At 56.2% G+C, this 12,351-nt stretch overlaps 1 protein-coding gene across 2 annotated transcripts; it reads left to right on the top strand.

The window, feature by feature from the left end:
- Positions 1-4,351: 4,351 nt before the first annotated feature.
- Positions 4,352-11,867, top strand: SHROOM1 (shroom family member 1). 2 transcript variants are annotated; one of them, XM_081136676.1, is made up of 8 exons: positions 4,352-4,802; positions 8,251-9,254; positions 9,354-9,409; positions 9,633-9,842; positions 10,029-10,532; positions 10,621-10,762; positions 10,869-11,141; positions 11,223-11,867. In XM_081136676.1, exons 2-8 carry the CDS (start codon positions 8,292-8,294, stop codon positions 11,553-11,555), a joined length of 2,481 nt encoding a protein of 826 aa, XP_080992802.1. In that variant the 5' UTR covers positions 4,352-4,802; positions 8,251-8,291; the 3' UTR covers positions 11,556-11,867. The 2 variants fall into 2 exon arrangements, with proteins under 2 accessions (XP_080992802.1, XP_080992803.1); XM_081136677.1 differs by lacking the exon at positions 9,633-9,842 and having other exon boundaries at positions 4,719-4,802.
- The last annotated feature ends 484 nt before the right edge of the window (positions 11,868-12,351 follow it).

The raw sequence follows: 12,351 nt of genomic DNA on the forward strand, positions 1-12,351 counted from the left end.
TAAGCAATGATTCATGCTTTGTTGTATTTCTAAAAATAGACATGATTTCATTGAAAGATATTTGGCCTCTAATGTACTTTAACCAATACATGACCATCTCTAAATTATTAAGACAGCTAAGTAGCTGCTGTCTGAAAGAGAGATACATCTGCTTCAACTATGGATTATAGATTCACTGCTACCACAGACAAAGTCAAAAGACATAAACTTGGGAAGATATTTGCCACAGGTAGGAAAAAAAATGTTAAATGCCTTAATATATAAAGAGATTTTTACAAATCAATAAGAAAAAGACTAGTAATCCAATAGAAAAATGGGCAGAGGAAATGGACAGAACACAGAAGTTAATACAAATGGCTTTAAAATGTACAAAATGATGTGCAATTTATTTTTAAAAAAGAAATTAAAACAGTGAGATACTATTTCAACCTCTCATATTTCAGGGATCAAAAGTTTGATAATGTGCTGTGCTAACAAGGATATAGGAAAACAGGCATTTCTCATATATTAATGGAATGTAAATTGGTAAACCTCTAAGAAATTTGACAATATTAACCAAAATTGGAAATTTACGTACCCTGTTACTGTGAAACAAACTACCCCCAAACCTAGTGGCTTCCACATTTACAATTATTTTGCTTAGGATTTTGAGGGCCAGAACTTGAGGAAGGCTAGGGTGGTGGTTCTTCTCTGATCCATATGGTGTCAGCTGGGGTGGCTGACACTGAAGGATCCACTTCCGGTTCATTTTTTAGGAATTTATCCTACAAACAGACTGACAAATGTGAGCAAAGATGTGTGACCAAGGGTATTCATTACAGAATTAGTAATAGAAAAAGAGTAGATTAACCTAAATGCCCGTAAATAGGGGATTGGGTGAAATAACTCAATTTGTGTCATGCAATGAATAACTATGCACCTATTAAAAAGAATAATACAGCTCTATGAACTGATGCTGACTGAGCCCCAAGATAGAATTTCAAACAAGAAAAATCAGCCCTGGCCAGGTGGCTAAGTTGGTTGGAGCACCGTCCTGACACCAAAAGGTTAGGGGTTTTGATTCCTGGTCAGGGCACATGCCTAGGTTTCCGGTTTGATCCTTGGTCGGGGCACGTATGGGAGGCAGGGAACTGATGTTTCTTCTCATGTTGATGGTTTTTTTTCTCTCTCTCCCCCTTCCTCTCTGAAAATCAGTGAAGACGTATCCTTGGGTAATGATTCAATAAATAAATAAATAATAAAAATCAAGGTGCAGAACCTCTTGAAAAGGTACCTAAGGAAAGAAATGTTTTTACAAGCCCTTGACAATAAACCAATGGAAACCATATATGACACAGCCCAGGCCTATGTGGCGCTGTTGAGGACACAGAGAGAGAGGAAAGTCCTGATTGGGGTCTTGTGCTGCTTTCGTCTCATCCTGCCCACTCACTTGCTTGGCCTGCTCAACCTGAAGTCCAAATCCGGCTCTCCTAGGAAGGCTGCCTGGCACCCAAATCTTGCCGTTCTTTTCACTGGTCATGTGAAAATGGCCTTTGGAACAGATCATCATAGGGTCAAATTTTGCCTCTACTGATTATGAGCTACTTGACCTTGACAAGATATTTAATCTCTCTAAGCCTCTGTTTTCTCACCGGTAAAATGGGGTTATAATGATACCTCCTTCTCAGGCATAGCAAGGTTATAAGACATATAAGTTGAGCACTTAGCACAACACCTGGCAGAACGATGTGGTCTTTAGCATTCAAACCATTGTCACAACATGTCACCTGAATCCAGCACAGGGAGAACAGGCACCAAAGCAGGAAGCCACAGAGACTTGCGAGGTGGACAGCTGCTTTGGTATGGTGTCATCAGTTCAGGTTACAAGTGTCAAATCACATGGAATGGAGGCCAAGCACCTTGCCACCCATAGCTCCTTGAGATAGGCCTGGCCAAGAACAGCGAGGTTGGTCCCACTAACCCTGACTTACACTTAGTCACCTAGAGTGCTGTTTAAAAGGACTCTCCCACAAAGATGCATGAATCTCCATCCTTGTCACTGTAGGAGACTCCAGCTCTGTAGTACTTTCTTCTCCTTCCTCTTCTCGAAGATTCTCTGGGCTTTTGTAATAAGGAAACACGCAGTGCCAATGCCCTCCAGGCAAAGACAGCCAAGACGACACCTCCAATTGAGCAAACTGGGTTTGTCGCAATGAGGGGGAACACACGGCCTGGGGTGGAACCCTGGGCCAACTTGATAAGAGGGTGTTAGAAAGGACTTACAGGATTTGGGCTTGTGTTAGTGGATTTGGAGAGAGCTAAGGAAGCAGGACTTTTCTCAGTGTCGGATGCTGTCAGGAAGCAAGAGTAATTCCCTGATTGGGTATATTAGTAAATCTTACCTAGAAAGAGAAATGACTAGAGCAAAGCGAAAGCTGCGATTAGTAAAGAAACAGCAGTCACTCCTATTAACCAGGACATAAAGACGTTTGGTCATTTTTGTGACATGGACAATGTTCGTGGTTTATCTGTGTCCAGATCTGACAACAAGAGTTGTCTCGTTTTTTGTCTTGAACCATCCTGGTTACAGAAGGCCTTGTCTGATATTAATTGTGTGAAATTGTTTAGGTGCAACAGGGGAACACCAAATCCTTGACTATGCATGTCAGGTGAGCTCCTAGCTACGTCAAGCTGACAGCACCAGGCCAACTTCCAGAAGTCAGGGGCGGCTTTTCTCTTTCTCAAAAGAGGAGGCCAGCAGAGAAGCGGGTGGGCAGGATTTCTGTTTTCTGGGAATTATGCAGAGTTTCTGCAGCACATGCCAGAGAAGTAAGGCGCAGGAAGGTGGAGTGAGATAATAAAAATAACTGTGGACACTGTCTCCACTTCATGGCTTTCAAGAATTATGTTTCTTTTAAATATAAAGTTTAAAATATAAATTAAAAACTTGAGCAATTTTGAATTGACTTTTAGTTGCTGGGTTGTGACCCTTCTATTGTGATACTGCTTTGAGACCAACCATGTGAATCAGGGTCTTAAAAGGGCAAACTTTCAAAACCAAGAGCTTCTGAGCCCACAGCTCCAGTTCCAGCTGAAGCTGAGGGCTTGGTCAGGATGGTGTTTGAAGAAGGAACAGAGCCAGAAGGGCACCAATCAGGACCCAGGCTCAGATGCCTGCCGCCTCCACTTCAGAAGACCCACCTTAGAAGACAGTTCCCCAGGCTCCCAGAAGGCAGCAGCCTTGGCCCTGGTCTGGGATCTGGGTCCCAGCTATTCCACCAACAGACCTGATCATGGAAGCATGCCAAGATGAGGGTCATGGTCCCTGCTCCGGGCACGCTGATTCTGTGGGAGGGCCAGGGCAGCGCACATCAACAGCAGAGAGACCTGGGAGCTGAAGGGGCTCAGCGAAGGGCCCCCTGCCCCCTTCCAAGGACCTGGCATTGCTAGGCAGAACCAGTATTCCTAGAAGTGTGGAAAGTGGGGGCGGGAGAGGCAGAGGACCGCACGGGGTGTGGAGCACAGAGGCGGGTGAATGCAGAGCATTCTTTGGAGACAGAGATGCCCTGTCAAGGAGAGGACCTTGACAGCCAAGCTCCATGCAGCTGGTGAACCCTATCCAGGCCCAGCACCTAAAGGACCCACTGAGGGGGCAGGGGGGTGCACACACAAGTCAGCAGTCCCCTCTCCGGTCCAGGTGGTTGGCCAGGACGGCCTGGCCTAGGGTAGTGAAAGAAATGGAAAGAAAGGGGGCAAAAAACAGGGGAAAAGAGCCCTCGGAGGGAGTCCAAGAGCTTTGGAAGAGTTTTGGAAAGGGGGCATCTGCACAGCTGGTCAAGAAGTGCGCTACCATCCAAACCTAACTGTCCTCAGGGGCAGGGACAGAGGCAAGAGCCCCGGGAGGGTCTGTTTTCTTGGCCAAGCGTTAAAGGAAAGGGGTGGCCCGGAGGCCTGGAGGCCCGGCGTGCGCCTCCCTACAGAGGCGCCCCTCCTCCGCTGCGCTCCTGCTTCTCCGGCCCAGCGCAAGGGGCCTGTGGCCGACGGGGAACTGGTGTCCACCCCCTGGGCCTGGGGCTGGGCCGCCGCGCTCGCACACCACGAAGGGGTGGGCGGCTGCCGGGGCAGCTCCTCGCGCCCGCCCCCGGTGGCCGGACGTGGCGCCTCCCCCGCGGCGGCCGGGCCGGGAGGTGGGGTCCGGAGCCGGCGCCCGGGGCTCTGATGTCACCGCGCGGCCGCGGGCGCCCAGCAGCACCTCCGGCCGGAGCTCGGATCGCGCAGCGCCGGGGGCCGCCCCCCGCCCCCCGCCTCCAGCCCCCCGCTTCCCGGGAGGGGGCAGGGCTAGCCGGCGGCGAGAAGGGGGCGGGGGCCGGGGGCCCGCCCCGCCGCCGGGTGCGGAGGTGTGCGTCCCGCGCCGAGGCCGGTCTGCGCGAGTCCAGGGGCCCCCTGGTCGCCGGGGCGCTCCGCCGAAGGCTGGGGGCGGGGACGAGCCCGGCGGAGCCGCGGGAGCTGCAGGGAGGGGGAGCCCGCGGGTGGCCCAGGCGCGCAAAGGGCCTCACTCCGCGACCCTTCACTCCCGCCCCTCGGCCACCGGGCGGCTGGAGAATCCGGGCCCCCCCCCAGCTTGCCTCTGAGTCGTCCCGCCCCGACGGCGAATCCAACAGGAAAGGCCGAGAAGCGCGGGGCCCGCGGCCAGCGGCGCGCCCAGCGTCCCCGGGACCCCAATCTGCCGCCGCCGCAGCACGTGACGCGGTCGCCCCCCGCGGTCGCCGGGACTGCGCCTCTCCCCTCCCTCCGGGGCCTGGACTCGGCGCTCGGAGCCTCGGGTAGGTGATACGACACGACGCCGCGCGCTCCTGCAGGTGTCACCAGCATCCCGCATTTCCTGCGCCGCGCGGAGCGAGTCCCTGGGAGAATGGGGGAGGGGCGCTGGGGACGGGGAGCGCCCAGGGACTTTCCAGAATGACTGCCCCGCCAGACCTAGTCTGCGGTGCTTGAATGCAAGACACTGCCCGGGACCCAGAAACGCAGTCTGGCAGGGAGACTGCCTTGCAGCAGTGTCCCCTTGGCGAGCCTCTCCACAGAGACGTTGGATGTGAGGTGGCCTTTGAGAGAGATAGGACTTCATTCCTGACCATTGTTGGTCTTGTGCGTTTGCTCACCTTTCTGGTCACCTTACCTGGATCTGCTCCCATTGCCTTGGTAGGGTTTTGCCCACTGGAAGCTGTCTTCATTTATTTCCCTAACAACCTCTAACTGAAAACCTGGGTCAGCCTGCTGGCCTGGTCCAACCTCTCCACTGAGGTCCTGACCCACATCCCAGCTCCTCAACTGCTAGACTTGCCACAAACACTGTAAAGCCCACAGGCCTTGGACTGAATGAGCACTGGACCCCTTGGTCGGTCCCCATCTCAGCTCTCTCCTTTCTGAGCTTGGCACCTCCACCTTCCAGGCCCCCAGCTCTGCATGCTGAAGTCATCTCTCTCTCCTTCCTGTCTTGCTCTTTTGTTTAGGTGACAAGTATATCGCAAATAGCCTCTCCCATCCCTACAGGACCCCAGTCTGGTGGTTTTCTAGCAGGGAGTCCATGCTGCTCCCCTGCTCTGGGAGCTCTTTGAGCTACAGCCCCTGGACTTCATTGCAGGCACTGGCTCTGCAGCCCAGCCCACAGCTGACACTAATGCTGACACTAGGGCTCCTGGGCTGGGCCACCCCCAGCCACAGGGGCTGGCTGGACTGCAAGAGGCTCCCTGCAGCCAGACAAGTGTGAAAACTCCTTACTCTTTGTGCCGAGGCCCCAAAACATACTAAAGGAGCTGGACCCTCCTGGCATAGCAGGTTCTGCAAAGGTGTGAGCATCCTGCATGGGTATCAGCCTGCTGGGGCCAGCACTGCAAAAGCATCCTTGAGATGAGCAATAAGAAAATACATATGTACCCACACTTTTATTATCCATTCAAGCTGTTTTTATTTGGTGAACTCTGAGTTTTCTTTGTCTCACTGTGACTCACAAATAAGATAGAATTTTCAAGGCCTTTTTGAGGAAACATCTTTGTATTTGAACAGTCACCATGCCTGTAGATGCAGCAATCCAACTTGGGCAGGCATGGGTGTCATGAGCCAGGGTGCTTCTAAGCTGGGCCCAGAAAAGTAGGAAGCGAGAGGGCTAGTGTCCGGCAGCTAGGATGGGTTTCCTAGAGGAGGTGACTGTCCACCTGGGGCAGGGCTGCTACTCAGAGTAGTTTCTTGTCTTCCTGAAGTCCAGAGAGTGGAAACACTTTGCAAAAGAGGTCCCCAAGCCTGAGTATGAGGCCCAACCTGCAGGGCTGGCCTTAGTGGGCATAAAGATGCCTCCAGGTAGGTGAAGTCAAGATGGTCTGGTCCCAAGATTGTCAGCTGAGAGCCCCTCTCGCTTTTAGGAAACATCATATCCTCCCACCACTAACCTCCCTACCTTTCCTGACCAGCAATCTGTAGCATCTGGGGTCTCAGGGAAGGGGGTGGGAGAGTGATCCTGAGCTCCAAATAGTGTCCAGGAGGCTCAGATGAACCTGCTTTTCAGCTCCTACACCAGATGGGGGCACCCTCCTCTGCACTCCCCACCAAGCAGTTCAGGGTAGGCAAGCCCACTCCCCAAGCCCCCAAAGCCCATAAGGAGCCCCAGTTTCTCAAGACTCAAAGCTGTTCTCACCCCTGACCCAGGCACACCCACCCAACTCCAGCAATGTGGAGGTATAGACTTCTGGCCAGTCCTGCTCCAAGCTGTGCTTACTTGCTTTTTTTGGTTCCTACTAAAGCATGAGAAACCTGGTTAGTGTCTGTGGTAGCAACTGCCTCACCCAGTCTGAGCCCGAAAAGACTACTAGAGAGGAGAGGGGACAGAAGCAAAGGAGCCCTCTTCCTTCTCTCCCATCTACTCCTTATAAGTTGGCTCCTGCCCTTGCCATTCAACACATATTTAACATCAACTACATGCTGGGTACTGAGGGTCCAGAGATGAGGACACACACGGCCTGTCCTCAGGAAGCTCTGGGTGGGACTGGGAAGAAGGAATCATAGGCAAGCCAACAATGAAAGCACAGGGATGTGTGATGCCCTGGGGGGGGAAGTTCAGGACACTGGAGGGATCCCAAAAGGTCAGGAGACCTCTAAGCTGAGCCCTGTTGGAGGTGCAAGAATAGCAGGACAGCCCTAGCCAGTTTGGGTCAGTGGTTAGAGCGTTGGCCCTGGGACTCAAGGGTCCCAGGTTCGATTCCGGCCAAGGGCACGTATTTCAGTTGCAGGCTCCCCTGGCCCTGGTCCCGGCCAGTGTGGGAGGCAACTAATCAATGTGTCTCTCACATCCATGTTGCGTGCTCTCTCTCTCTCTCTCAAAAAGCAATGAAAAAAATATCCCCTGGTAGGGATTAAAAAAGGGGGTGGGGGGTGAGACAAAAGGCAGCCTCCAGAAGCAGGGACCCTTATTCTGGAATCTGTTATTCCGGAATCTGCCAGTAGTTTGAGGGAAGGTGGGGGCGACTGTTTCCCACAGTGGTTTGGGCCGTGTTGGAGGCTTCAGGCAGCTGTGGGGGTGGGGTGGGGGGACACTGGCTTTCAGCAGGGTTTGCTTCTAGGAAACTGATCTGGCTGCAGCGAGCTTGGAGGCAGGCCCAGATTCCAGACAGGGCTCTGCCTCTCACCAGCTGTGTGTCCCTGGGCAAATCATTTCCCCCTCAGAACCTCGGTGTCCTCATCTGTAAAATGCAGATAGCAGTTGGGAGGAGGAAGATAAATATTTATATAAAGCACCTGGGACATAACTGGCATGGAGGCAGGGCCGATGGCTGTGAAGCTGCGCCTGCCACCTGACCTGGGTCTTCCAGTCTCCTTTCCCGGCTCCCCAGTGATCTCAAAACGTTCTTGATCTTTGTGTATCAGGGAAAGAGCCTGTGGAGACGCTAACAAAGCGCCAGGAAGGAGCCAGGGTGCGACAGGGCTGGGGAGGGAAGGAGCTTGGGTAGGCGCTCAGCGCTCCAGGGGGTGCCTCCAGGAAAGCCTCAGCGGGGAGCGGGCCAGGGCCCAGGTCCTCTCCCTGAGCTGAGACCCTCAACCTCCAGAGCTGCTCCCTGGGTTTGGGCCTACCGGCCATGCCATCCTTGACCTGGGGGTCATGCCCGCGCTGAGACTGTGACCAGAGGGGATTTGTAAGCGCCTGGCTCTCCGTGTGGGGGGCCAGCGGCTGTCCTAGCCCTTCCCCTGCGCCCCTCACCCATCAGGCCGGCTGTGTTCTTCCAGGCCCTACCGAGCTCGCTGGCCCAGCGCTCGCCCGCGCAGCCATGGAGACCCTGGGTGCGGGGGGCGGCCGCGTGTCCCCAGCCTCGTCCACGCGCAGCCTGGACCTGCGGCGGATGTCCGTGCGCGCCGACTCGGCCTACAGCTCCTTCTCCGCGGCCTCGGGCGGTGCGGAGCCGCGCACTCCCTCGCCCGAGACCGACCCCCTTCCGTACCTGGACTGGGACTACGTGCGCGTGGTGTGGGGCGGCCCGGCCCCCGCCTCGGCCGCCTGCGCCCTCCGCGCCTCCCCGCAGCCCCGGCCCGCGGCCGCCGCGCGCAGCGGGCCGCGCCCCCCGCAGGCCCAGGGGGGCCCGGGGCCGCTCAGCAGGCAGGCCACCCCGCTGCTGTACGCGCTGGCGGCCGAGGCGGGGGCCGCGGTGCGCGCCGCCGAGCCGCCCAGCCCGCCGGCCTCGCGGGCTGCCTACCGCCAGCGGCTGCAGGGCGCGCAGCGGCGAGTCCTCCGGGAGACGTCCTTCCAGCGCAAGGAGCTCCGCATGAGTCTTCCCGCCCGCTTGCGGCCCGCGACCCCCGTGCGCCCCCCCGCGGCGCACCCGCGCTCCGCCTCGCTGGGCCACCCGGGCGGGGAAGGGGAGCCGGCGCGCTCCGGGGCTCCTGCGCCTGGAACCGCCGGCCGCGGCCGCCTTGCCAACCAGCAGCACAAGTGGTGCTTCTCGGAGCCAGGGAAGCTGGATCGCGTGGGTCGGGGCGGTGGGATGGTCGGGGAATGCTCGGGCGGGGCCTGCTCCAGCTTTGGCCTCGCTAGGCCCGAGACCCAGGAATTGCAGCATCAGGTGCTGGGAGAGTTCGAAGGTCACCAGATCAGATCGCTGAGAGGCACAGTGGACCCAGAACCCTGGTCCTTGAAGCTCGACAACGTCTACAGGCCTGCTCGAAGGAGTCAGAGCGCTTCAGGGGAAGTTTTGGGTCCCTGGGGAGGTGCAGGAGGAACCATGCCCATTGTCCAGGTATGGAAGAGAAGAGCTGCAGGCTTGGGGTGGGGTGAGGGGTCATCTGGGAGACTGAAAACGTGAGCCACATTTCATCCAACCTGTTTGCCTTTCCAGGCTGTTCCTCAAGGAGCAGAACTCCCCAGACCATTGTTTCAGACCAAGCATTCCAGGTGAGACACGTGGATCACTCTTGGGAGGAGGCAGCTCTCATGGCTCTTGCCCAAGAAAAGACAAGGCCTCCTACCTGCCCTCATTCTGAGTCTTTGGACACTGTCTTTTGCAAACCAAATCTCCAACTGCCCCCCACCCCCCCAACATTTTACTGTTTCTATGGTGCAGAACTAAGAGCTTCTTTCCTGGTCACTGTGGTCAGTGTGGGGTCTCTGCCTCCAGGTTCCAGACTCAGAAGGAAGCTGCAGTGGTGTATCCTGCGGAGGGTCCCCAGAGCAGTCCCATTGACTGTGAGCACAGGGTCCCAGAGACCTGCATTATGTCTTCCCGGCTCCCTTCCCTCCCTGATGATGATGTCTTCCTGGAAGAAGCCCCGCTGGTCAGAATGAGGTCATCTCCAGTCTCCCATACACCCCTGGTGCTCCCAGCCAGGTGAAATATGTTTCCAAGCAGAGTGAGACACCCCCTTTCCATATATGGCTATGAAATGCTGGAGAGGCAGGGAACCCTCTCCTAGCTGAAGCCTGGGAATCTGGGTGATAGGGTGGTGGCAGGTTGCCATTGGCAAGTGGTCTTCGGCCACAACTTTTTCTGATTCGTTATCTCTTCCACTTCCAGTGTCCAGAGGCCTGACCCAGCTACAGTCCCCCTAGAGCACCCCCTCCATGAGTGCCCAGAAACTGCAGGAGCAAAGGACTGCTGGCCCACATGCTGTAGCCCCCCTGGGACTGTAAATGGTGACATCCCAACCATTGACTCCACTGGACTTCTGATGACTGACTCCCCTGCAGCTGCAGGGAGTGACTCCTTCAAACCTCTCCCAGTTGATGCCTTGGGACCTCCAGGCAGTGATACCCAAGGGCCTCCTGATGACACTGCCCTGGTTTGGGGCACTGTCCAGGCTGGTTCCAGGCCAACATGGCCTAGTCCGCGCCTGGAGGAGCTGGTTCAGGAGCTTGCCAGACTGGATCCCTCTCTGAGTGACACTCTCATGTCCTATCCCAGCCCAGAGCCACCTCTGGATCTGCTGGATGGGTTGATTCCTTTAGCTGAGGTCTGGGCTGCAATGAGGCCAGCCTGTGCCAAGGCTGGAGAGGAGGCTGCTGGTATTTCTGAGCCAGGGTGAGTGAGGGGCACCAGGGACTCAGGGGATTCTAAGCTCCTGCAGTCTGGGGCAGGACAGCTCAGGGAGCTCTGGCTTTGTCCCCAGGTCCCATCTATCAAGCTCCACCCAGTTCCTGCCAACTTCTCAGGAGGAAACAAGGCCTGAAAACCTTACCGCTCACCCTGTGCCTGACCAGCCATGTGGCCAGGGTCTGCTTGAGCCAAAGAGAAGCATCCAAGCTAAGAAAGTGAGTGTTGTGGGGCTGATGGAAGGTGGATGGGACAAGAGACTGGAATTTGCCTTGAGACGTGAGGGGCCTGGCCCCGCCTTAAGTACCCACGCCTTCCCTGCAGGTGGAGCTAGCGGACCTCCTCCAGAAGATGCTGCGGGACCTTCAAGCTGAGCAGGAGCAGCTGGAGGGCGCAGCCCAGACCTGGGCCAGGCGCGGCGCGGCGCTGGAGGCCGCAGTTGGCCAGGCCTGTGCGCCCCGCGACCTAGAGCGGTTCAGCCGGTTCATGGCCGACCTGGAGCGCGTGCTTGGCCTCCTGCTGCTACTGGGCAGTCGCCTGGCTCGCGTGCGCCTCGCCCTGTCCCGAACGGGGGCTGACGGCGACCCCGAGGAGCAGGTAAAAGCGTTCAGGCTGCCGGAGAGCAGGGCGGCGAAGCGCACTCGCCCGGCTCACGCTGCCCTTTCCTTTTGGCTCCAGGCCTCTCTGCTGCAGCGACTCGGGCTCCTGCAGCGGCAGGAGGAGGACGCCAGGGAGCTGAAGGAGCACGTGGCGCGGCGCGAGCGGGCCCTGCGCGAAGTGCTGGTGCGGGCGCTGCCCGCCAGGGAGCTGCGCGCCTACTGCGCGCTCCTGGCCGGCAAGGCCGCCGTCCTGGCCCAGCAGCGCAGCTTGGACGAGCGGGTCCGGCTCCTTCAGGACCAACTGGATGCCGTGAGGAGCGGCCTTGGCCATCAACCCCCATCTCCCAGGCTGGCCTCGCCCCCAGGGACCCGTCCTCCGGATAAACCTCCCTTCTCCCCTCTGTTTATTTAGTTAAGGGCGGTGGAAGTGGGGAGCATTACCCCCACTTTCACCCACACAGCTGGAGGTGACGCTGGTTTATTCGGTGCTTTACCCTAGGGGTGGGAATGACCCAGGGCAGGCCCTCCCAGGAAACTTCTAAGTATTGTCATGTGGCCTCAACCAAGTTTTGTGGATTATTTGGCAATTAATTCATGGGTTTAAAAAACTGCAGTATTCCCCCTTTTTGGGACAAGCGAGGGGTTTGGTCAGGGTTGGGTAGAGGGAGAGGAGACAAGTCAGAGTCTCAACTTAAGATGCAAAATAGCCCCCCCCCCAATAAAATTTGATGTGAGAAGTGTGTATGTCACCTGAAACATAGTTTGGGGTAAGGATGTTGTTCACTGATTACAGACACCAACCCTATCTGACTAGAGCAGAAGAGGGATTTGTTGGAGGATATCAGTAAGGTCTGGGAATCGCTAGGAAGACTGGAGAACCAGGTTTAGAAACAGGAGGGACCGGGGGGATGCTGGGCCCTCAGCTCCACCGCTACCAGTAATCCCTAACTGTTCCGGTGACTGCATGGCTACCAAAGCGGAGGCCTCATTGGCTAAGTCCAGGTCTCCTTTGCTGGTTTTACCCAAGCCCCCAACCTCAGTAGTGGAAGTGGGGTACCGCCTCCCTTCAAGAGTCAATGGATAAAGTCCGCAAATGGAAAATGAGTTGAAGTGCTTTGCTGTCTAAGAACCCTGACAAATGCCCAGTATACTTGGACATTTGGGGACATTCATTCCAAGAGCTTTCTTCCTCTTCCAATTAGGTTATC

This window comes from Miniopterus schreibersii (genome assembly GCF_964146895.1).
Source record: "Miniopterus schreibersii genome assembly, chromosome: 4".
Taxonomy (NCBI): Eukaryota; Metazoa; Chordata; class Mammalia; order Chiroptera; family Miniopteridae; genus Miniopterus; species Miniopterus schreibersii.

Bases quoted from the DNA above. Each gene is read 5' to 3' on its own strand.
- SHROOM1 (XM_081136676.1), top strand. From the start codon at position 8,292: ATGGAGACCCTGGGTGCGGGGGGCGGCCGCGTGTCCCCAGCCTCGTCC. The intron at 10,533-10,620 runs GTGAGTGAGGGG...CTTTGTCCCCAG, and splicing joins GCTGGTATTTCTGAGCCAGG to GTCCCATCTATCAAGCTCCA. The intron at 11,142-11,222 runs GTAAAAGCGTTC...TTTTGGCTCCAG, and splicing joins ACGGCGACCCCGAGGAGCAG to GCCTCTCTGCTGCAGCGACT.